Source organism: Zingiber officinale, chromosome 5A, assembly GCF_018446385.1.
Source record: "Zingiber officinale cultivar Zhangliang chromosome 5A, Zo_v1.1, whole genome shotgun sequence".
Lineage (NCBI taxonomy): Eukaryota > Viridiplantae > Streptophyta > Magnoliopsida > Zingiberales > Zingiberaceae > Zingiber > Zingiber officinale.
The window spans coordinates 62,589,970-62,616,278 of record NC_055994.1 but is presented as its reverse complement, the minus strand read 5'-3'; the positions used below and the strand labels follow the sequence as shown (position 1 = coordinate 62,616,278).

At 38.5% G+C, this 26,309-nt stretch overlaps 1 protein-coding gene across 1 annotated transcript; it reads left to right on the top strand.

Annotated features, from left to right (window-relative positions):
• The first annotated feature begins 10,312 nt into the window (after positions 1–10,312).
• On the top strand, positions 10,313–11,911 carry LOC121979597 (zinc finger MYM-type protein 1-like). The gene has a single exon (XM_042531592.1). The coding sequence runs from the start codon at positions 10,313–10,315 to the stop codon at positions 11,909–11,911; it is 1,599 nt and encodes a 532-aa protein (XP_042387526.1).
• The last annotated feature ends 14,398 nt before the right edge of the window (positions 11,912–26,309 follow it).

Here is a 26,309-nt window from a genome sequence, read left to right as displayed (position 1 = left end):
AGGTCTCTTGGTCATTTTACCTTCCAAGAAGGATTAACATGTTGGAAAGTTTTCCAACTCTAATGAACCCAAGAGTCCATCGGCTACAAGCCTTTGGATCCTACTTAAGTTAATATGACCAAGCCTTATATGCCAAAGATACGTTTGATTCATTTCCGAAGTTCTTTTCTCTTATTAAAGTTAGAAGATGTGTTATTAATTTCCATATTTTGCATTGTGGGAGAAATTGGATTTAAAGAATATAAATTGTCAACCAATGCACCAAAACAGATAATCACCTTATTTCTCTTTATAACCACATTGTTACTAAAGGAAACTGAATATCCATCCAAGTACAGTTTAGAAACTGAAATTAAATTCTTTCTAAAATTGGGTAGATAAAGATAATTTCTTAAAACCAAATTTCTATTCCTATCAAAAGATAAGTAGACGTCTCCCATTGCAACAGCCGCCACCTTAGTAGCATTGCCCATGTAGACAGTTATCTTTCCTTCAAATAGTCGTCGGGTTTCTTGGAACCCCTGCAAAGAATTGCAGACATGATCAGTGGCTCCCGTATCTACACACCAGGTGCTGGTAGATAACACCGCTAAACATGTTTCAACTACTAGAGCATGAGATATACCTTTATTGTTCTGATTCTTATGATGACAGTCCGTCTTCCAATGTCCTGACTACTTGCAGATGAAGCACTTGCCCTTCGGCTTCTTCATTCCAGCTTTTTGTCCCTGAGGTTTATTCACTCTCTTTGCTGAAAAGACTTGTTTCTTCTTCTTCTTGCCTTTCGGCTTAGAAGTAGAACTATTTTCAGCATAGTGAATCTGAGAACTTTGACGAAATATACTTTTTGCTGCCTGCAGTTCTGCCAGAAGTTCCGCCAATGTATATTCTCTTTTGTTCATGTTATAGTTCAGGCATAACTGCTCAAAACTTCTGGGTAGCATTTGGAGAATTATATCGACCTGGGTTTCCCCATCGATTTCTCCTCCAAGGATTTTAAAATAAGTTTTCCAAATATTTTTCAAAGGATTTTGAAATTCGTTTTTCAAGTATTTTTCAAAGGATTTTGAAATTAGTTTTTCAAGTATTTTTCAAAGGATTTTGAAATAAGTTTTTCAAGTATTTTTCAAAGGATTTTGAAATAAGTTTTTTCAAATATTTTTCAAAGGATTATGAAATTAGTTTTTCAAATATTTTTCAAAGGATTTTGAAATTAGTTTTTCAAAGATTTTTCAAAGGTTTTTGAATATGTTTTCCAAATATTTTTCAAAGGATTTTGAAATAAAATTTTCAAGTATTTTTCAAAGGATTTTGAATAAGTTTTTTAAATATTTTTCAAAGGATTTTGAAATAAGTTTTCCAAATATTTTTGAAAGGATTTTGAAATTAGTTTTTCAAAGATTTTTCAAAGGATTTTGAATAAGTTTTCAAAATATTTTTCAAAGGATTTTGAAATAAGTTTTTCAAGTATTTTTCGAAGGATTTTGAATAAGTTTTCCAAATTATTTTCAAAGGATTTTGAAATAAGTTTTTCAAGTATTTTTCAAAGGATTTTGAATAAGTTTTTTCAAATATTTTTCAAAGGATTTTGAATAAGTTTTCCAAATATTTTTCAAATGATGTTGAAATAAGTTTTTCATGTATTTTTCAAAGGATTTTGAATAAGTTTTCCAAATATTTTTCAAAGGATTTTGAAATAAGTTTTTCAAGTATTTTTCAAATGATTTTGAATAAGTTTTCCAAATATTTTTCAAAGGATTTTGAAATAAGTTTTTCAAAGGATTTTGGAATTAGTTTTTCAAGTATTTTTCAATGGATTTTGAAATTAATTTTTTCAAGTATTTTTCAAAGGATTTTGAATAAGTTTTCCAAATATTTTTCAAAGGATTTTGAAATAATTTTTTCAAGTATTTTTCATAGGATTTTGAATAAGTTTTCCAAATATTTTTCAAAGGATTTTGAAATAAGTTTTTCAAGTATTTTTGAAAGGATTTTGAAATTAGTTTTTCAAGTATTTTTCAAAGGATTTTGAAATTAGTTTTTTAAGTATTTTTCAAAGGATTTTGAATAAGTTTTCCAAATATTTTTCAAAGGATTTTGAAATAAGTTTTTCAAGTATTTTTCAAAGGATTTTGAAATTAGTTTTTCAAATAATTTTTAAAGGATTTTGAAATAAGTTTTTTCAAATAAATTTTAAAAGAATTTTGAAATTAAGTTTTAAAGATTTTGAAAAGATTTTTCAAATAATTTTGAAATGAAGTTTTAAAAGATTTTTAAAATAATTTTGAAAGATTTTTGAAATAATTTTGAAATTAAGTTTTAAAATATTTTTCAAATAATTTTAAAATTATGTTTTAAAAGATTTTTAAAATAATTTTGAAAGCTTTTTCAAATAATTTTGAAATGAAGTTTTAAAAGATTTTTAAAATAATTTTGAAAGATTTTTCAAATAATTTTGAAATGAAGTTTTAAAAGAATTTTAAAATAATTTTGAAAATAATTTTGATTTTGAAATTAAGTTTAAAAGATTTTTAAAATAATTTTGAAAATAATTTTGAAATTGAAATTAAGTTTAAAAGATTTTTAAAGTAATTTTGAAAGATTTTTCAAATAATTTTGAAATGAAGTTTTAAAAGATTTTTAAAATTATTTTGAAAATAATTTTGAAATTAAGTTTAAAAGATTTTGAAATTAATTTTGAAAATAATTTTGAAATTAAGTTTAAAAGATTTTTAAAGTAATTTTGAAAGATTTTTCAAATAATTTTGAAATGAAGTTTTAAAAGATTTTTAAAATATTTTTGAAAATTATTTTGAAATTAAGTTTAAAAGATTTTTAAAGTAATTTTGAAAATAATTTTGAAATTAAGTTTAAAAGATTTTTAATGTAATTTTGAAATTAGGTTCATTAATTAAGAATTTAATCATAGAATTATAGTAACGAATTTAATTTTGAAATTTTAAATTTCTTAGTTATCTCACCCGATCTATGTTTTCAATCAGGTAATCCTATGATTGTTGTGAGATGAATTGAGGTTCTATTTAAAAGTTTGGTTTACTTTGTGTTAGATTCAGGTTTAGCTTTGGTTTCAACAAGTAAGCATTCTTTGGATAAACTTCTGGGCTATGGTGAGTCACAAGGAACTCATTAAAGTAACCATGCCTTCGAGGTTTTCCAAATAGTCCTACCCATTGAACTTAATACTAACCCTTGGTCTAACTAGTTAGGATCCATTTAAGGGTAGCTTCGGTCAGTTCCACTTGGCCAAATGCACGAGGTCGAAGCCATATCTTCCTAGACATGCGATGCCCAAGTTTCCCTGACGTACTATCATCCAAAAACTTCACCAGTACTGTGGGTCAAGTTAAACCTAGCCCGTTTTGATCTAACCTTAATTACCCTGCCGGGTAATCTACTCTTGTTTTACCCATTTCGGGTAGATTAGGTTCAGTTACCCTGTCGGGTAGTTCAGTTGGGGGTGCCAACGAGTCTGGATCCTTCATCTATTTTTATTTAACTTAAGTTGAAATTTACTTTTAATTTTGAATTAATTTCGAATTGAATTTGATTTCAAAATTTTAATTGAATTTTGAATTTTGAATTTAATTTTGAATTTTTAATTGAATTTTTAATTTAATTTCGAATTTTTAACTGAATTTTGAATTTTTAATTGAATTTTGAATTTTGAATTTTAATTTCAAATTTAATTTGAATATTAATTTGAATTATGTTCTTAATATTGTTTTTCTATTAGCTCCCTCTGGATCATAGCCTCGATATGGTCTATCAAGGTAATAGACTTGATCCTTGGGGACCCAACAGTGACCAGTTCCAACTTGATTAACCAAGTTGGATTTTGGCACCCATGCTTGGAGAATTTTTCAATTATTTCTATTAACTAGCGATAAATATGATTTGTATTTTATTTTAGTTTTAAATCCAAGTCCAGTTTTGTTGTAAACGGCTCGCTGTTTTCCAAGAATCAGATCCAGATTCTTGGAGCCCAAGGTGAACCGTTCCAACCTGTCCTTGAGTTTTTTAATTTGAGCTTTCAAATTGGAATTTTCTTCCTCAAGTTGTTGGACTTGAGTTGAACTTCCAATTTGAACTGACTCAGTTAAAGAGCTCGAGTCAGTCGCTTCCTTAAGGGCTATTACCTCCTTTTGGAGCGACTTAACCCGGACGTTGGATTTAGCCAACTTTTTTATTAAGTAAGGTAATAATTCATGCAAGTTATCTAATTGAAATTCTGCGAGTAGTGAACTTACAGTGGGTTTTGGTCCTTCGGAAACGAATGCGGATTCGTTGCTTCGATCAGACTCAGTCTTGGATTCGCTCTCAGTTTCTGACTCATACTCGGACTCAGTTTCCGCCACGGTTGCTAGTACTGGTAGAGCGAGGAAGCTCGTCGGTTCTTCTACGTCGGACCCGGATTCATCTGAAGACTCGGACCATATCTTTTCCTCTGTCTTACTTGTACCTGCAACCATCGTAATACCTTCCTCGGCCGAAGTAGTATTATTTTGCACATCTAATTCAAATAAATCATTTATTAAATTATGCTTACTTACTTGAGCGTCGGAAGTGCCCTCGTGTAGTTCTATCATCTTTTGCCACAACTCTTTTGCACTTGCGAAGGGGCCGATGCGGTTCAGTTCTTCATTGGTTAGGCCACATTGTAGCATGCAGGTTGCTTTGGCATCGGCTTCAACTTTTTTCATTGTGCTAGAATCCCAGTTGATGCATGAGATAAGTTCTCCGGTGTCGTCACGTGGAAGTTCGAGTCCGATCCATATCTCGACTTGCGTCTTGAGGTGGTATTCCATCCGGTTCTTCCAGTATCCAAAGTCCTCGCACGAAAAGAGCGGCGGTCGGACGGTGCAGAATCCTTCTTGGAATGTCATTTTAAAAGAACCTTGCACACAAAAAATAGCAAAAAAATGTACTAGGACTTGATCCTGGATTAGCAGTGCGGTATGGAAGGATAGAAATAGAAGTTCACCGGTTTCGAGAAACAATAATAAAATAATAATAAAATATTATTAAAAATATTTAAAAAATATTATTTCAAATTTTGCCAAATTCAATATTTTATCAATACTAATAAACCGTGAAAGGATGAAAATGAATTTTTCGAAAATGATTTTGGAGGGAAAAAACAAAAGGCGTAAGGTTTTATTTTTACCCTATACAAACGACAAAGCCACAAAAAATGCTTGAATGGTGGTTGCACCAGTTTAAAGCGACCCCACTCTGATACCAATTGTTGGATCGAGACGCGCTAGAGGGGGGGGGTGAATAGCGCTCGCGGCTATTTCATTCGTATCGGAATCGTAAAAAGCGTAAGAGTTAATGCAGCGGAATAATAACAAACACACAAAGACGCAAGAGATTTTTACTTCGTTCGGAGCCTAAGGCGACTCCTACTCGAAGGCCCGCGATCCTTGATCGCTTTCGGTGGGCAACAACTATAAGCTCGATTATTACAAACTAAGTATTACAAGAAATGCAATAAAAGAAATCTATACCGACGACGAAAAGAGAAATCTTGGAGCTCTGGGTCGTCGGAGACTTGTAGCAGCACTTCTGGGAGTCTTTCGGAGCAGAATGTTGAAGAAAGAAGACTTGGAATTCGTTGGTCCAAAGCTGCTGGTCGAACCCCCTTATAAATAGTGTTCAAGGCACCTTGAATACTAACCAAGGCGCCTTGAATAGGCCGAGTCAGCCGCGGAGAAGAGGAGCGAACTGGTCGAATCTTATCACAGATTCAAGGCGCCTTCCACTGTTCACAGGGCGCCTTCATCTGTTCAAGGCGCCTTCCACTGTTCATCAAGGCGCCTTGAACAGCTTCTCACAGCCAGCTCCAGCCTTGCACCCGAGGCGCCTCCAAGCTCCATGGAGGCGCCTCGGACACTGTTCATCCGAGGCTAATGTTGCTCTTTTGTCCCTACACAATGTGTTAGTCTACAAACTACACACATATCCTACAAGACAAAGTTAGCACACATAATATCAGGAATATGAATGAAAGTTCGACATCTCCTGACTGTCCGGGTCTGACTTCGGATTTCCGACCGAAAATCCTAGGTCGACCTGACGCCTACTGTTCCCTCTACGAGGAACTCGTCCTCACCTACTTCACTCAGGAGATTTACCTGTTGCCAGTGCGATCCTCCAGATCGACTGGACTTTTGCTCAGCACTCGACGCTTCCGGACTTTCTGCTGGACATCCGCTTCCCGGCTAGTCCAGTCTTTCACCTGGTTCGCGACACTAGGACTTTCCACCTAGGGTTACCATCCCCTAGGACTTTTACCTGAAGCCATCGACCTGCTAAGACTTTCCACATAGGGTTACCACCCCCTATGACCTAGGGGTACCACCCCCTAGGGTTTTCCCTTTGCCTAATCGCAGCTAGGACTTTTCTCCACCTAGGGTTACCACCACCTAGGACCTAGGGTTACCACCCCCTTGGATTTTCACCTGCCTAACCGCAGTTATGACTTTCCTGAAACACTCATTCAACATGTTAGATAACAGAGAATCTTAACTTTGAATCCCTTTACCATTATCAAAACTTAAGTTCGATCGTTGGATGCTTCCTGCACCAACACATTTAACCTAATTCATCTAGAATAATTCACCTACAACATGAAACAATTACCCTACACATGCCTCAAACTCAGTCACTGTTGATTGCTGGAACCAAAACAACTCCACAGATCAAATCCTCATTGCTGAATTAGGTGCCTACCGAAACTAAAGACACCACAGCAAGAACAGAACAGAACCTCACCTCCCTAGATCGGATCAAGATGGGAAGATCACAAATTCAACACAACATCAAGCAACAACCTAACTAACATCCTAATCTTACCTCAATTGATTGTCTCCAAAATGTGCCACCTGATTCGAACCACGAAGTAGCGTACTAGAGAAGGTACTGACCCTCAACTAGCCACCATCTGCCAACATCTAGCTCCGGCAGAGGAGTAAGGGTGTCCAAGGAAAACGACCTATCTCGGTCGTCTCAGGTGAATCGCTGAAATTGGGCGTCGTTGATCTAGGGCAGAGACAAGCAGGTAAAGAAGAAAGGATCGGCGACAATGAAAGTCAGAAAGAACCCAAAAGAAGTAGGATTGGTCAAGGTTTCTTACACTCGGAGCCCTAACTGCCTATTCACGTCGGCGATCGATGAATTTGGATTGATCCAACGGCGTCGGATCGGGAAAGAAAGGTCGGAAATCGGCTAGGAGACGCGACGCCGTGTCTGTGATATGGAGAGGAATAGCGCCGCCCGGATCTGAGCTCAACGGCCGCCAATGTCAGTAGAAGAAGATCGCCGGAGTTAAAAGCCCTAATCCCTTCGGCACCGCTTGTATGCGAGAGAGAACAGAGAAGGAAGGGAAAGAGCTCGGGTGAGGAGAGGAACGAGATCAACGATTGGTTTAGGGAAAGAATAAGAAAAAGAAAAGTATTTATATTTAAAACTTTTCCTCACTTAAACGGTATCCCAACCAGGCTTTATCCGTACCCGAAATTAATCCCCTCAAAACCCTTCGTACGAGCTCCGAAAAATCCCCAGAAAATTTCTAAAAATTTTGAAAAAATTCTATAAGGCTATTTCCAAAATAACCTTATTATTTAAATTTTTCGATATCTTATACTTTTATACTTTGAGAGCACATAGGTTGCTTAAACAAGAATTATAGAGTTGAATTTTGTTCTAAAATCGTTGTTCTGAATAGCTACCCGAGATCCCCTTTATATAGGGGTTCTAGAGCTTATCAGTTAACCTAAACCTTCAGGATCAAGTTTGACTCGAGAGGGATCGATCGACCGATCCCTAGGTTCGATCGACCGATCGGCCAACGGTCTTCCAGCTGAGTTGGCCCGATCATCTTGCTCGACTTAGTCTCTGGATTAACTTCGGTTCGGTCGACCAATCAGGAGGTTTGGTCGACCGATCACCTTCACCAACGGTCAGCTTCTGACATGGCATTCGTCGTGTCTGCTGCGGTTGGCTTCGGTTAAGGAAGGGTTCGGTCGACCGATCAATAGGTTCGGTCGACCAAACCGTTGATAAGTCAACTTCCAGTTGACTTGCTCCGGTTCAGCTCCTTGGGTGATTGCGGCCATCCAGAACAGGGCTCACCCGAACCCAGTTCCCGACCTTCTCCTCGAGCAGCCTTCCGTCTCGGCTTTACGTCCCTCGAACACCGTGCATGTTATTCACGCCCACCAGGTGTACTCTTCCGCAACTCTCTCATCCTTCAGACGCACCGAGCCCGTCGGCTCCCTTCCCGTGCCGTCCTTCTCGCTACCTACGTCTTCCGCTCGACTTCCTGCTCTCCTAAGCTCCTGTACACTTAGACACAGGGATTAAACACAAAGCAGGACCTAACCTAAACTTAGTTGATCACATCAAAACTACAACGGGGTTCAACAATCTCCCCCTTTTTGATGTGCATCAATCCAAGTTCAAGTTAGGGCAAAACAAAGAGATAGTAATTTAAAGAAATTACTAAACTAACAATTCAGGCATAAATTTGTAACTTTAAAAGAAATTGCAATATGAAAATTAAAAAAAAAATTAACTAACTCCCCCTAACTAACTGAACTTATCGTTAGTCTCCCCCTTTGATCACAGCAAAAACGGGGTGCAAACAAATTGAGTTAGGTTAAAAAAAATTTCTAAGTTAAAATGATTTTTTTTTTCGGAATTTTCCAAAGAGAATTTTTTAAGGAAATGTTTAAAAACTTTTAAAAGCATTTCTTTAATTCTAAATTTAATGCTTTTGTCAGAAAGTTAATTAAATATTTTTATTTCGATATTTCGGCTTCCAGGTCGTGGCGAGGCACTCGGCCTTCTTGGTTATTGGAACAACAACCACTTCCTTAGACAAAGCTTCCATAAAGAACCTCAATGTTTAATTTTCTCACTGTAAGCTTTTAACTAATGGAGAAATTTAAACTAGAGAAGATTTTGGAACCCAATAAAGGTTCCTAGCTATAGGATTGGTCAAAAACTTAGGGGGTACACAGAACCGGCCCTAATGCGGTCAACATGGGGCTGACGCACAGGGCCCCACTTCTTAGAGGGCCCATTTTAATTTATGTAAAAAATTTAATTAAAAGGATCTATTTATCAATTATAAACTATTATGGGTTTTTTTGTAAAAGTGCCAAAAAAATAACCACTGCTCTGCATCTTCGCTAAACCTAAAAGTGCCGCCTTTTCTACTTTTGCTGTTCGCCGAAGGCTCGCATAATTCGCCGAAGGCAGGTAGTATTATTGGTTAAATAAAGTTAATTGTTTATTTACTGTTTACATGTTCGGATGACATGCAATTAACTTGTACAATCATACAAATATGTGATTTTCATGCAAATATTTGATTTTCTTCCACTTATGCAATTATCCAAACCTTAGAAATTGTTCTTGGATTTTGCTGGTGTGAATCTAATTAGCCCTGTTCAGTCTGTGACTTCACACTCACCTGAAAAAATTAATTCTATTCTTATTATTAGTCAGTTAATTAATTAATTATAGAAATCAATTTTCCAACAGAAATTGATGAGAATTCACACAGACAGCAAGCTTCCATATGCTAGTGGACAAAGTGTGCAGTAATTCTATTTTTTTTTTTTGGTTGCTGTAAAAATAATTTTTCTTTCATAGAGATTCAACTTGCAACTTTGAGATCAATGCGTAGCAGTAATGATCCATTAGTTACTCAAACAAAGATTAATGTATCATCTAAACTAGTAATTTGAAGTCCATTAATTTGTTCACATTTTACTACAATAATTAGATTTCAAGGTGCAACTTTCATTTCAATGTAAATAATTATTATATACAAAGACTATTTGATAGTACACTTATCTTCATATGAATAATATTTTTCCTTTTCATATGTTTTACTTAGCAATTAGCATGTTGTTTTATTCCATGATAAATGTTAATATGTTATCTACAAAGTTACTTCTCATTTTTAGAAAATGAAGTCCCTATTGCAAGATTTCTAATTGTACAAATGTGAAATGCAAGATATCAAACTCCTAACTTGTAACTTATCAGCTTGTAGAATTTTACCTATCTACCTTACATTCATGTGCATATATGATTGAGTTATTCATACTAACTTGTGATTGTGTTTCTTAGCTTCATGGAGTAGAGATTCATTTTCATAGGAAATTACTTCATATGAAATTGAGTTGCAAAATGAACATTTTATAATAAATGCTTGTCTAATATCTATAATAAGTGGTTGTTTGAGAGTTTGATTTTTTTTTTTTTGTAGAAAATTAGAATGTCTGATACTAGGAAGTATCTATCAGGACATGATAAGAAGAAAAAAAGAAAAAGAGTTGAAGAATTTATTGAGTCTCAAAGAGGAGCAATTGACAGATTTATTGTCAAAGAATCGAAAAATTCATCACTTGAAGATTTGGTTAATGAAGAAAAACAAGAAAACAATGGTAATGAATTACATGAAGGCTTAGCCATTGAAAATGATATAGAGGGAGACGTGAATGAGATTGAAGACAATGAAAGTGGTGATGACTTAGACTTTAAAAATAATTATTCTGAAAGTGATGATGATGCTATTAATGAAGTGAATGAAGAACCAAGTTCATCAATTCCACTTGACATTTTTGATCCTAAAAATTGGGAGAATTTAGATCCCAAGTGGAAGGATCAATTAGTGGAAAAGGGTCCTATAAGATATGTATTAACTGGGAAAGGTCCCAAAGATAGATCAAATAGACGATTTTCTTCAGATTTCTATACTCGGATTTTGCCAAATGGTCAAAAGCACCATAGAGATTGGTTGGTCTACTCACAAGCACTTGATAAAGCATTTTGTTTTTGTTGCAAGTTGTTCAAAAGGGCGCCTCAACCAAGTCAACTAGCAAATGAGGGATACTGTGATTGGGGGCATCTTAGTAGTAGACTTAAAGAACATGAGACAAGTATTGAGCATATCAATTATTATGTTAGTTGGTTTGAGTTGCGTATCAGGTTAATGAAGGGTACAATAATTGATCATGCTATTCAAGATCAAATCAAGAAGGCAAAAGAGCATTGGAGGAAGGTATTACACCGATTAATTTCACTTGTGAAATTTTTAGCTAAACAAAATATAGCATTTCGTGGTAGTAATGAGAAACTTTATGATGATAACAATGGAAATTTTATGGCTGCTGTTGAGATGATTGCTGAGTGGGACTCAGTGATGAGGGAACATATTGAAAGAAATACACATCATCATTATCTTAGCCACAAAATTCAGAATGAATTGATATGCTTGTTAGCTTCTCAAATAAAGAGTTCTATTCTTGAAAGCATTAAAAAAGCTAAGTTCTTTTCTGTAATACTTGATTGCACTCCTGATGTTAGTAACCAAGAGCAAATGACTTTAGTTATAAGATGTGTTGATGTTTCTACAAGCCCAATGAAAGTAGAAGAATACTTTTTGGGATTTTTAAAAGTGGATGATACAACCGGACAAGGCTTGTTTGAAGAATTGCAAAATGTGTTGAAGAGTTTTGATCTTGATATTGATAATGTGAGAGGGCAGGGATATGATAATGGAGCAAATATGAAAGGGAGGCACCAAGGCGTACAAAAAAAATTGTTGGATATAAATCCTAGAGCATTGTATACTCCATGTGGTTGTCATTGTTTGAATTTAACACTTTGTGATATTGCAAATTCCTGTGGAAAAGCGAAAGACTTTTTTGGAGTAGTACAACGGATTTATACAATATTTTCTCATTCTACAAAGAGGTGGAAGATTTTGATAGATCATGTAACGGTAAAAGGTTTAACTCTCAAGCCATTGTCAATCACTCGATGGGAAAGTCGTACTGAAAGTGTAAAAGCAGTGGTACTTCAAGCTCAATAAATCAGAGAAGCTTTACTTCAAGTTGCAGAAGAAAAAGACACCGACTCTAAAATAAGAAGTGAAGCTAAGTCTTTAGCAACATTTGAACTTGGAAATTTTGAGTTTTTAGTGGGTATGATTATTTGGTATGAGATATTGGGTAAAGTTAATATTGTTAGCAAAAGCTTACAATCTAAAAACATGCTTATTGACGTTGCTATGACCAAGATTAAGGGGTTAATTGCTTCTTTTGAAGAGTATAGAGAATCTGGATTTGGACAAGCTATCAATACAGCAAAAGAACTTGCTTCAACAATGGAGATTGATCCTGTTTTTCCTGAAAAAAGACAAATATATAGAAAAAGGCATTTTGATGAGGTTACATATGAGTCTTCGAAACTACCTCAAGAATCTGCTGAGGAAGCTTTTAGAGTTCATTATTTCTTGTTCATAGTAGATCAAACAATTGGGTAATTGAAGAAAAGGTTTGAGCAATATGAGGAATATGAAGATCTTTTTGGATTTCTTTTCACAGCTGAAAAGTTGAGTTCATTGATTGATGAGGACTTCAAAGCTCATTGTAAGAATCTTGAAAGGAAACTACAAAGAAAAAATGGTACAAGACAAGATGTTTCAGATTTGGATGGAGATGACTTATATCAAGAACTGAAAATCATACAACATATTCTGCCAAAGGAAACAAAAACAGCAAGTGAAATACTAATTTTTTTGCAAAGAATGAATTGTTTCCCGAATTCATTTATTGCATACAGGATATTATTAACTATTCCGGTGACTGTCGCATCTGCAGAAAGAAGTTTTTCTAAATTGAAGTTGTTGAAATCTTGTTTGAGATCAACCATGACCCAAACAAGATTGAATGCATTAGCTATGATTTCGATTGAGAGTGAGTTTTTAGAAAAACTCAGTTATGAAAAATTGATCGATGACTTTGCAAATAAAACTACAAGAAGATCAGTTTTTCATAGTTAATTGTAATAATTCTTTTTCATTTTCTAATACTGAGAACAATATTGAATATAATGTTTTCATTATTATGGATTTTAGTTTATGTGTTCTATTGATGAATTATTATATAGTATCGATTTTATTATTTTTATCTGAATTTAAAGGGCCCATTTTTTTTTTTTTTGCATCGGACCCTTCAAAGTCTAGGACCGGCCCTGGGGGTACATAGTTTCTCGGTATTTTTCTAAGTTGACCCTGATGCTTCCTTATGTACCAATTTAATTTTCCATATAACTTTATTTTTGATTTTGGAAAATGATTTAAGCATGCAACATATTTCAATTTTTCAATTTCTGATTTTAAACTTTCATTTTCTGATTTAAATTTATCTAAGATATTATTTAATTCAGCATTTTTTTTTCTAATCGATCTAATTCTTTGGACAGAGACTTGATAAATTTAAAATACTGAGTCGGGGTTAGATTGCGTACCTTATTTACCTGATTTGGTGACGCTCCCCTTTCACTGCTACTTTCTTCTTCTGATTTCCCCCCCCCCCCCCCCTCATCGATGCTTATCTCTAAGCTAGACGTTTCTTCTAGCTGATGGTTGGCCATCAGTGCTATTCTCGAGAATTCTTCGACTTCTGATTCGGAGGATGAGTCTGACTAAGTGGCCTTCAGGTTCTTGTGCTTGGAGGATTCTGGTTTCTTGTACTTGGTCTTTGCCTTCTCCTTTTGCTTGCTCTTCAATTTCGAGCAGTCATCCTTGATGTGCCCTTCTTCATTGTAGTTGTAGCAATAAATCGTTCTTCTTTTTCTCTCATGCCTCTGCGATCTAAATTTGTTATATTTAAAAAATTTATCGAAGCGTTTTACCAGTAGTGCCGCTTCTGATTCGTCAACCGAGGCTTCGGAGTCAGAACTATTCATTTTTGCCTTTAAGGCAATGTTCTGACTGGTCTTCTATGCTCCATTGGGCTCTGAAACTCGAGATTCATGAAGTTCAAAAGTAGAAAATAGTTGTTCTAGAGTACTTACCTCAAAGTCCTTAGAGATGTAGTAAGCATCTACTAAGGACGCCCATTCTGAAGTCCTCGGGAAGGCATTGAGCGCGTATCGGATGGAATCCCGGTTGGTTACTTCTTCTCCAAGGTTCGTTAGTTGTGTTATCAGCTCCTTGATTCTCACTTGGAGTTGCACTACCTTCTCGCCGTTGTTCATCCGGAGGTTTGTGAGTTGTGTCCGGAGGATGTCGCGCCGCCCCAGCTTGCTTCAAAGGTACCTTCGTGAAGCTCCAGGAATTTCTCCCAGAGATCTTTCGCTAAGTTGTAGCTTCCGATCCGACTTACCTCCTGAGGTGGCAGAACGCTGAGGAGGTGGAATTCAGCTTTTCCGTTGGCGACGAAATCGGCTTGCTCCTTCGTGCTCCATGTGTTTTCTTCTTTGTCTTTACAAGCTGCAAAACCATATTTCATAGTAATTAAAATATCAAAGTCTGTTTTAAAGAATACCTCCATTTTTCTCTTCCATGTAGCGAAATCTCCGTCGAACTTCGGGGGATGAATGTTCGCGCCGGCCATTGTCTTGATCTTAGTGCATCAGACGGCGGTTAGTCCTTCTGAGGTTGTCAGGCTCTGATACCACTTGTTGGTGCAGCGGGGACCGACAAGAGGGGGGTGAATTGCTTGGTTACAACCAAGAGGGTTGTTAATCCAGGGCGATGGAAAGCGCAGTAAGAAACTCCTTCTTTGAAGGCGGAGAAGCCTTTTACACTTTGAGAGCACAGAGGTTGCTTAAACAAGAATTACAGAGTTGAATTTCATTCTAAAATCATTGTTCTGAATAGCTACCCGAGACCCCTTGTAACGACCCGCCTTCTACTGGCTAAGCTGTAAGGCCGGGGGTTACATTATGCTGTTGCTAAACTATTCTTAATGTGCGAAAAACTGATCTAATTTAAATCTTCTTTATGCTAATGCAATTTCTTTGTTCTACATGTGCTAAGGGATGGGATCTAAGGTATACACGACATATCTTTCATCCCCCATTGTCAAGGAGCTACAACTAAAGGTTTCTAGTCAAAATCCAGCTTCTCGATCGATTGAGCTTATCACTCAATAGATTGGAGCTATTGGATCGATCCACTAATCGATTCAGCTTGCTACTGTGCACAGAGGTCCCGTCTGGATAGATCGGCTGATCGATCCAGTCTAGCCAATCGATCTAGTGATCGATTACAGAGCTCTCTATTCGCGACAGAACGCTACCGGATCGATCAGCTGATCGATCCAGGAGCTTACTGTTCACGGAACAAGTTGCCCAATCGATCAGCTGATCGATTGAGGAGCCTCCAATCGATCGGCTGATCGATTGGGGTTCCGGATTTCGTATCAGAAGTCTGATTTCAGCACTGTTTCGTGCTCAAATCACATATATCAACTCTATAAGCAAAAACAAAGCTACTAGACCTATCATTACTCATGGCTGGCTAACTAAGATCAAGACAATCAGTAATCTAAGCATAACTATCGCAATTCAAGACACTTAATTAACTAAAAGTGCAGAAAAGTAACACTACAAGAAATACTAAGTTCTTAAGTTGCTAGTTTCTCCAAGGATCTTTATTCCAAGTTCCTATCCACACACATCTTCATCGCATTGTCCTCTAGCCTCCGCTAATCCATCCTTCCTTTACCTTTATCTGCAGTATAAGGAAAAGAAGTATTTGTAAGCTTGGGAGCTTAGTAAGAAACCATCTACCTCACAAAAATATGCATACGATGAAAACATGCTTTTTAAAGAATGCAATTTAAAACATATGCTGAACATGTTAAAGCATGGCACACTGAAATTACTAACATGAATACTAAAGCATGTCTTCAAAGCTAATCATGGGATATCATTAAGAAAGAGCTAAACTGGAACATAAACTGAGCTGAACTGAACTAAGCTAATGCTGAATTTAAATCATGTTCACATAACTGATTGTGAGTTTTTGAAAGCTATTTATCATAAATAGATGAAAATACTAAACATGCTGCTGATGGGCCCAGCAACTGTACTTGCTATGCGCGTATCCCTAACTAGACCTGAGGTAGCTAGTCCCTAATCTAGTAGGGTTTATTAGGTTATCTAAACCTAGGGACGACTATGGGAGCCCAACCCAAGGACAACTGAAGTCCAGTACAGTGCCACTGATAAAAGTAAAATACTGTTTTATAACTGAATTATCTTATCTTGCTATTTCTAGGTTATCTGAACCTAGAGCTAGGTTATCTGAACCTAGAGGCGACTGTGGGAGCCCACCCATTAGACCGTAGTCCCATATAAGTTGTAACAAGGCTAAGTATGCTATAAAATGCTCCTATTGCATTTATCTAAGCTATTAAAGATGCCTATGTTGCATTTAACTGAGCTAAACATTTTATCAAACATTTGGTGTGCACTAATTCACACCCTATGTGATGAAAATCTGTATACAACTAAACTAAGGTATAAAATCATGAAAAGAGCTACTTATACTACAGGTGAGGGGTTTCTTACATCTTGCGCTAGTTTCCTTACGATATGATCGCTAGGTTTTCCGGAAGGATGATCTTCTCGACGATCCTCCTACGTCTACGTGTTTTTCTCACGGAGGGGAGCGTCCTCGTACCGGAGTTGTCGCCGGAAAGTGCTCCTATAGCCCTCGGGACGGAACCCTAGCCTCTTTGACTTGGTGCGCCGAGAGAAGAAGAGAAGGGAGAGGGGCGGCGTGTAAGGGTTCGAGGAGAGAAAGTTGCGTTAAAAACAATTCCCCATTTAATAATTTTCCTATTTATATTAAGTGGTTTATTCGGCCAACCCAAACCTTAAATATAACTGTTTCCCTCTTCTTTCAGCACACCCCTGCTGGGGCCTCCTGGTTACTAGAGTTGTCTATAAGACATAGGGTCTCATAGGTCTCGGGTTCAATTCCCGCTTAGGCTATTTTACGTTTCTATTTATTTTTGCTACTTCCGTTACTCTAAAAATTCCATAAAAATATCCTAAAATTCTAGAAAAATATTAGAATATTTCTAAACTTACTTTGAGAATTTTCGAGCATTACACCCCCTTTATATAGGGGTTCTAGAGCTTATCAGTTAACCTGAACCTTCGGGATCAGGTTTGACTCGAGAGGGATCGGTCGACCGATCCCCAGGTTCAGTCGACCGATCGGCCAACGGTCTTCCAGTTGAGTTGGCCCGATCATCTTGCTCGACTGAGTCTCTGGATTAACTTCGGTTCGGTCGACCGATCAGGAGGTCCGGTCAACCGATTAGCTTCACCAACGGTCAGCTTCTGACGTGGCATTCATCGTGTCTGCTGCGGTTGGCTTCGGTTAAGGAAGGGTTCGATCTACCGATCAATAGGTTCGGTCGACCAAACCGTTGACAAGTCAACTTCCAGTTGACTTGCTCCGGTTCGGCTCCTTGGGTGATTGCGGCCATCCGGAATAGGGCTCATCGGAACCCAGTTCCCGGCCTTCTCCTCGAGCAGCCTTCCGTCCCGGCTTTACATCCCTCGAACATCGCGCATGTTCTTCACGCACACCAAGTGTACTCTTCCGCAGCTCTCTCGTCCTTCGGATGCACCGAGCCCGTCGGCTCCCTTCCTGTGCCGTCCTTCTCGCTAGCTGCATCTTCCGCTCGACTTCCTGCGCTCCTAATCTCCTGCACATTTAGACACAGGGATCAAACACAAAGCATAACCTAACCTAAACTTACTTAATCACATCAAAACTACAACGGGGTTCAACAACATGTGCATAATTAACTAAAACCAAACACACAGAGGTTAAAGCCTAGTTCTGATACTAATTATTGGTTTCTACTCGGAATACCGTCCTAATTCCCTTGTACAAAAATTTGTACAAGCATAGAACTATCCTAGCTATCCATGTGTTCTACTAAAGTTAAATTTAGATTTCACTGATGATTAACATTATTAATCCAAATTTTTTCCTTTAGGAGTTAAACTTCAATTGGGAACGAAACTTAACATTCTTACTTCAAGTTCAACCGATGTGATCTTCCTAAGTTAAACCATATTACAGATGTTGATCAAATATCTATTTCAAGGATCGGATTCCAGGTCAAACATGGTGAGGCACTAGGTCTTCTTGGGTATGGGATCATCCACCACTGCCTAGACAAAGCCTTTCGAAGAAATCGGATATTTAAACTTTTCACAGTAAATTAGGTTTAACTATAAAGACCTCAATAGAAACACATTATCGAAACATGAAATCGAAATGAAAATCGATAAAAAAAATGATAATTAAAATCGATAACCTCTTGTGTTTGGTTTTACAAGATCTATACAAAAGGATGCACTAGTTATGATGCCGAAACTTATAACTATTTATACCTCTTGTAACTTATAAACCTCTTGATCTTCTATTATGTTCCTCTTCTTATCTCGGACGTCGTGTGGGCAATGATCTACCATGATGAGAATCCACCCAAGCCTTCTTCTTCCTTTCAAGTTTCGGCCACCAACTTTCTCCAAGAGATGATGAAGTTCGGCCAGCAACTTTCCTCCAAGTGATGCTAGACAAGAGAACCTCCTTCTCTTCTTCTTCTCCATCAAGCAACCGGCCATCAATGGATCTCCACACCAATATGCCGCCGGCCACCAAGAGGGAAAACAAAGGAGAAGAGAGAAAGTGTAAGGGCCGACCACCACCAAGGAAGAGAGGAGAGGAATAGAAGATGTATTGTTGTGAGGTGAGGCACCTCTACCCTCTCTTTTATATTCCTTGGTCTTGACAAATAAGGAAAGTTTTAAACATAATTAAAACTTCTTTATATTCCTTGGTAATGACTAAAAAGGAAAGTTTTAAAAAAAAAATTAAAACTTCCTTTTCTTCTTTTCACGGCCGGCCACATGCTTGTTCTCCAAGCAAGGAAAGATTTTAAACGAAAACTAAAATCTCTCTTTTGAAAATCCCTTTTGTGGATAATTCTAAAAGGAATGTTTTATAAATTAAAATATCTCTCTTTTAAATCCTTTTATGGATATCTATAAAAGATAAGATTTAAAATAAAATATGGTTTAAAGAAAGGAAAGTTTTATCAAAAAATTAAAATCTTTCTTTCACATTATAGATAACTACAAATAAAGAAAGATTTTAAATCTCTCTTTTATTCCTTTGTAGAAAGCTATAAAAGGAAAGATTTTAAAAATTTAAAACTCTCTTTTAAAACCAACATAAAAGGAAAGTTTTCAACAAAATAAAAACTTTCTTTTATTTCCTTTTATGATTGATCTAAAAAAGGAAAGTTTTATATTAAAATCATCCTTTTAAACCCTTTTAATGGATCTCTATAAAAGGAAAGATTTTACAAAATAAAACTTCCTTTTGAATTCAATGTGGCCGGCCACCCTTGGTTGGGCACCAAGCTAGGGCCGACCACAACTTGAACCCATCTAACCTTGGTTTGGCTGACCCTAGCTTGGGCTCCAAGCTTGGCTTGGCCGGCCACCTTAAGGTGGGTAAGAAGTTGGGTTTGGGTGGATATAAGACTTTATAAATAAGAGGCTACAATAGGGACCAAGAGGAGGAATTAGTTTTGGTCTCTCGATGAGCTTGAGCTTCCCTTATTCACCCCGAACACTCAAATCAAGTTCATCAACAATATCTCATTCACTAAAGAGTTATTATTGAACTACCGCACTAATCCCATATTACTATATGAGCTCCTTCTTATCATGAGTGTATTAGTCTCCTTGTGTTTAAGATATTGAATGCCCACTAATTAAATGAGTTACTGACAACTCACTTAGTTAATATCTAGCTCCAAGAGTAGTACAACTCAACTTCATTGTCATGCCAGACTAGGTCCACTTGCAGGGTTTACATGACAATCCTTATGAGCTTCTCAAGAGGACATCATCAACTTAGATTACTAGGGCACAGTTTCATTCTATAATCAACAACACACCATATTAATACTAACATTTCCCAACTTATTGGGCCTATTGATTTAACGAGCTAAATCATACCCTTTGATAAATCAAAGAAATAAATACTAAGTATAATGCTTGTTATTATATCATGATTAAGAGTACACACTTCCATAATAGCAGAGGTATTGTTCTTTTATATAGTCAGTATAAAAAGATACTACCTCAATTGGTCATGTTCAATACACTCATAGTATACTAGTGTAATTTATTAGTCAAGATAAACTAATACCTAATTACACTACAACCACTCCAATGGTTTGTCCCATTCCATCTTGATTGTGAGTAACTGTTTATAATTTATAAGGATCTGATAACATGATCTTCTGTGTGTCTTCTCACACCATGTTATCTACAATACAAATTAAATGGATAACTACAATTAGCATAAATATAGGTATTTGACCAATGTGATTCTTATATGTTTATACAAAAAGCTAGACTTTTAGTATACACTCTAACAAATAGACACATGAATGGCAATGAAATGACGATTGCATTTGATGACCATTGTCTCCCTTGTGGTTGAGAGAGCCATCAGTTGGTTTGGAAATAGCGCCGCACACTCGGCCACTCATGGGTAGTGGTAGCTGGAGCAGTTGTCTCTAGTCTTGTCGTGCCACCCGGTCACGAGGTTTTGTGAGATCCGGCGTTGTGAGCAGTCAGGGACCCTGATGCAATGTAGCTAGATAGCTTCTAGTGGACTGTCCGTCTCGACCACTATATAGTGGGCTGGAGGGTAGTACAGTCATCACAGACCCAAGCCTCTCGGCAATACTGGGGTCGTGGTGTCTAGAGAGGTGGCGGGGGTGACCATGGAGCATATATACACTTTTGCATATGATGCGTGGTGCATCTGCGGGGATATAACTGCATACATGCCTAGTAGATAATAGTTGCATGTGTTTGTGATTTGTTGCACTTGTTTGAGATGTGATTGTTGCATATGGTTGTCATGCTGCATACATGTCATTTATTTTACATGTATATACAGCAGGTGTCACGGGTATGTGTGTTGCAGATCTAGTGAGTGTACTGATCTTTGAACCTTACGTCGATTTCAGATTGGGCATGTATCTGTCATTATTTTAGTTATGGTTTGTACAGTTTATATGTCAGGTTATTATGTCAGATATGTTTAGGTGCATTGATTATGATAGTATGATCATGTTTTTTATTCCCTACTGAGACTGTATACTTGTGATCTCCATGTTTGTTTATGGGTGTAAAGCCCGAAAAATTCCCAAATTTATTTTAGAATTATTCTATGATTTTTCTGGAATTATTAGATATTTTTCCGGAATTTTCCGAGTAGCGGGAGTAGCAAAAACAAATAGGTCGCAAAATAGCTTAGGCGGGAATCGAACCCGAGACCTATGGTGTAAGGGATAATGTTAGTAACCAGTTGAACCCAGCAGGGCCGTGCTGAAAGGAAGGAGAACCAAATATATTTATATTAGAGTTGGGTTCATTAAACCACTTAATATAAATAATAAACTTAAGTGGGGTTTGGTTTATTTTGGTTCGGCACCTCTTCACCTCACGACACTTTCTCTTCCAAAACCTCACCGCCGCCTCTCCCTTCTTCTCCTCTTCCTCACGCACGGCACACCAAGGCAAGGGTCCATAGGATCATCTTCCGGACTCCAACACGAAAGGGGTTCTTCTCCGCGAGAGGAACGCGAAGACGTAAGCGGTTCGTCGAGCGGACAGTTTTCCGGAAACCCCTAGCGAATAGAATCGTAAGAAAACCTTACGATTGAGGTAAGAAACCCCTCACCTGCAGTATAATTGCTCTCGCTTGTTAGTTTTGGCGTTAGTTCAGTAATTTTATAGTTTTCAGTTTTAGGGCATGCTTTTAGTGCACGCCAAGCATTCGGTAGAATGCCCAGTTCAGAAGGATGTACCAATAGGCGTCCTAACAGCATATAAAATGTAATAGAAACATTTTATTCAGTTTATTATTAGTTATTACAGCTATATGGATCAGATATCCATTGGGTGGGCTCCCACAGTAGCCTCTAGGTTCAGATAACCTAGCTCTAGGTTCAGATAACCTAGAACAAAGAAGTAAAATTAAACAGTATTCAGTATTTTACTTTTATTCAGTTGGCATCGTGCTTGGATCAGATATCCATGGGCTGGACTCCCACAGTCGTCCCTAGGTTCAGATAACCTAGTAACCTGCTGGATTCGGAACTTGCAATCCGGGTCTCGTAGGGATGCGCGCACAGTACAGTTGTCGGGCCCAAACAGCATGTTTAGTATTTTCATCTATTATATGTATAGTTTTCAAATTTGAAACCAGTGATGAAAACACTAATTTAGCTTTCAGTTCAGTTCAGGTTCAATTTACATGATTTGAGTTCATGTACAGATTTAGACATATGCATGACTAGTTCAGTTTCATGCTCAGTTTATATGTTATGCCATGTTTCAGTTCCAGTTTATGCTTTGTTTGATATGCCATGCCATGCTTGCATGTTCAGTATGTTTTTTTCAAACAACATGATTTAAAATCATAATTGCATCGTATGCATGATTTAGTGAGGTAGATGGTTTCTTACTAAGCTTTAAGCTTACAGGTACTACTTTTCTTATACTGCAGATACAGGTAAAAGAAAAGTGGACTAGCGGAGGCTGGAGGGCGATGCTACAATGATGTGTGTGTGCAAGGGGTCTGGAATAAAGATCCTTGGGATCTACACGCTTTTAATTCAGTTTTAGCACTTAACATGTCTAGTTTCATATTTAGTCTTGTTACTAATTGTTCTAGCTTAGTAACTATGTTTGGTTTAGCTTATCACGTTTAGAACATTGGTACTTATGTGCTTATATGTGTTTCCATTGTTTTAGAACTATTGTGTGATGTTTTGGCACGCCAAAGTGCCGAAATCAGAACTCTCGAGTGAAATCAGACACTGATCGGTCCCCAGACCGATCAGTGATCGGTGCCCAGACCGATCAGGGTCTGAGCTGTATCCTCTGGATCGGTCAGCCGACCGATCCAGCTCGATACAGTAGCCTCGGAGGAGATTTCCAGGTTCCTGGATCGGTCTGCAGACCGATCCAGACACACCTGGATCGGTCTACCGACCGATCCAGCCTTTGTTGGTTCGGTCCGCAGACCGATCCAGCAAGGCACAGAATTGTAGTAAGTTTGATCGATCCGTGGATCGAACAGCAGCTAGCTGGGGAGTAAATTCTGAGTTCCTAGCTCAGATGGGAGATCAAGTATTCTCCTTAGCACGTGTACACCAACAGGAAAGGGTCTTGAATCCTTCCTTATAACAGCATGGGTGTATCAGTTGTCAGACTAACCGAGTCAGTTAGTGAAATTTTATTTTACCCAGTTTTCCGTACAGTATTTTCAGTAGTTAATGTAGCGATCCGGCTCACAGCCTGGTACCCAGGAGTCGGGTCGTTACAGAGTGGTATCAGAGCAGGGTTCCTTACTTCCTACACACACATCAGCATTGTGCCTACAGCTTCCAAGTTAGAACATCTCTCACTCAGTTTGTTTTCAGCTTTCATATCAGTTATGTGTGCTTCCATGTTTGCTCTCATGTTGGTAGTTAATTAATTTATGTTTACAGTGATAGTATTTAACATGTTACCAGTAGTTAACTATAACATGATAGCTTAGTTATATATATGTGTTCTCTCGCTATTTAGAAAATGAGTACGAGGACGTCCGGCTAAGCGCGTGGTGAGCCCCAAAGATGAGGCGGGCGGTTGGTGCCTCCCGGACCTTACATTAGTGGCTCAGCTACGGCAGATTAGCTGAGCAGGCAGGAGATAGCCTCCTTAAAGGCTAACCACCAGACTACTCCCCCACACTCCAGTACTGAACCTCACGACTCCGGTAATCACAGGTAGTACCAGCCACTGCGATCGGTCCCAAGAGCCCGATGGCGAGGGCTAAGAGAAAGCTTACCTTATCGGTGGCGAGAATTAAGCGAGAACTTCTCGGGCACCAGCAACCATGGGATGCTCGGGCATGGTTTAAAAACACTGGAAAGCACGATGGAACTTCTAGACCGGCGCACGAAAAGGTGAAGTGTGCCTCCTTCGTAACAGGAGACGCACGCATGTGGTGGGAGCGGATTAAATCGAAGTGGCCAATAAACCAGATGACATGGGCTAACTTCGAGAAAGAATTCTTAGGAATTCTTTCATATGCAAGTCACAAACCGACACTATGACGAGTTTACGATTTCGTCGTGGCAACCTATCGCTCAGAGGCCGTGAAGAAATTCAACAGTTAACGCGTCTGTGTCCGAACTAGTCACTCGGAGAAAGAACGAGTACGCTGATGTCGAAGATGCTCGGACCGGAGATCGCAATGAATGTAGCGGTGGCGTTCATAGGCCACAAACCACGAGGAGCTAGTGAGTAGTGCTCGATCACGAGCACTATCGGCACAATATCACCCAACAGGACGGTTTTCCACAGAGCCCAAGGGACAAACTAGCTCGGTACTCAACGAAACAACAGGAACAAAGCTCCAACTGGAAGGGTAAACGCAAGTCAAGTAATGACCCAAAAGGAGGACCTGCTGGAAAACATTCCAGACATCCTAAGTGTGCTACTGGTGGGAAACATCATCCGGAAGTTTGCCGCAAGGGTACGCTAGGTTGTTTTGAATGTGGACAGGAAGGGCACATGGCTAAGCAGTGTCGAACAAGAACAGTCTTCCTCCGCCTCACCGATACAAGATGGAGCTCGGCCATTGGCTACACCGGATGTATGTCTTAGATGGTCCACGATCGATCAGAGGCGATTAAAGCCCCCATAGCTACCACGAATGCCAGGATTTTCTCACTGACCAGAGAGGACGTAGCAAATGCCTCGACAGTTGTCACAGGTCAGATCAGTATTTTTCAGCATAATGCAACTGTCTTATTCGATACTGGGGCAACCCACTCTTATGTATCCAGGGCATTTGCCGAGAAACTAGCAACACCTCCAGAAGTACTCAATAGTCAGTTTCTGACAACGCTACCCTCAGGAGACATTATGGCGTCTACGCACTGGCTCAGAGCAGTGCCAGTCATTATAGCAGACAGGGAGCTTTTTGGTGATCTGATAGTGCTAGAAATGACTGACTACGATGTCATCTTTGGAATGGATTTTCTGATCAGATACGGCGCTTCTATAGAGTGCCGTAAACAGAAAGTCATATTCCAACCTGAAGCAGGAGTACAGTTTGAGTACACGGGGAAGCCAAAGAGGAAAGCCAGGAAGTTTCTCTCAGCATTGAAAGCACAGCAGCTATTGGATTCAGGATGCATGGGATTTTTAGCAAATGTAGTCAACACCAGCCAGGACAAGAACCAACAGCTATCAGAGGTTCGAGTCGTTTGTGACTACCCAGCAGTCTTCCCTGAAGAGCTACCAGGCTTAGCACCAGACAGGGAGATTGAATTCGAGATAGAGCTCATTCCCGGCACAAATCCAATTTCCAAGGCACCATATCGCATGGCTCCCGCAGAACTGAAGGAACTTCAGGAGCAATTACAGGAGCTTCTTGACAAGGGTTTCATACGCCCTAGTCACTCACCATGGGGAGCACCTGTGTTGTTCGTGAAGAAGAAGGATGGAAGCATGCGCCTATGCATAGACTACCGTGCCTTGAACCAGGTCACAATTAAAAACAGATACCCTCTTCCCAGGATAGATGACCTGTTTGACCAGCTAAAGGGAGCCACAGTGTTCTCTAAAATTGACCTCAGATCAGGATATCACCAGGTTAGAGTCAAGGAAGGTGATATACCTAAAACAGCTTTCAGGACCAGATACGGACACTATGAGTTCGTAGTCATGCCTTTTGGCGTGACAAATGCTCCAGCTACTTTCATGGACCTCATGAACAGGGTATTCAGAGAATACTTAGACAAGTTTGTCATCGTGTTCATCGATGACATTCTTATCTATTCAGGCACTCAGGAGGACCATGCAGAGCATCTGAAAACAGTTTTGCAGATCCTTCAGCAGAACCAGTTGTACGCCAAATTCACGAAATGTGAATTCTGGCTAGACCAGGTAGCCTTTCTCGGTCACATCATCTCCAAAGATGGTGTTATGGTAGATCCCAGCAAGATAGAAGCAGTAAGTAACTGGAAGAGACCCAGGAACGCCAGTGAAATCAGAAGCTTTCTGGGATTAGCAGGCTACTACAGGAAATTCGTAGAGGACTTCCGGGATAGCCTCCCCACTGACAGCTCTCACCAGGAAGAACAAGAAATTTCAGTGGACAGAGGACTGCGAGAACAGCTTTAGCGAACTAAAACGGAGATTGACCAGTGCTCCTATTTTAGCTATACCAGAAAACACAGACAGCTTCGACATCTACAGTGACGCCTCTAAATTGGGATTAGGAGCAGTACTGATGCAGCAGGGCAAGGTGATCGCCTATGCCTCCAGACAACTCAAGGATTATGAGAGGAACTATCCTA

What these genes read in the sequence shown, in the direction of transcription:
- LOC121979597 (XM_042531592.1), top strand. Translation starts at nt 10,313, where the DNA reads ATGTCTGATACTAGGAAGTATCTATCAGGACATGATAAGAAGAAAAAA.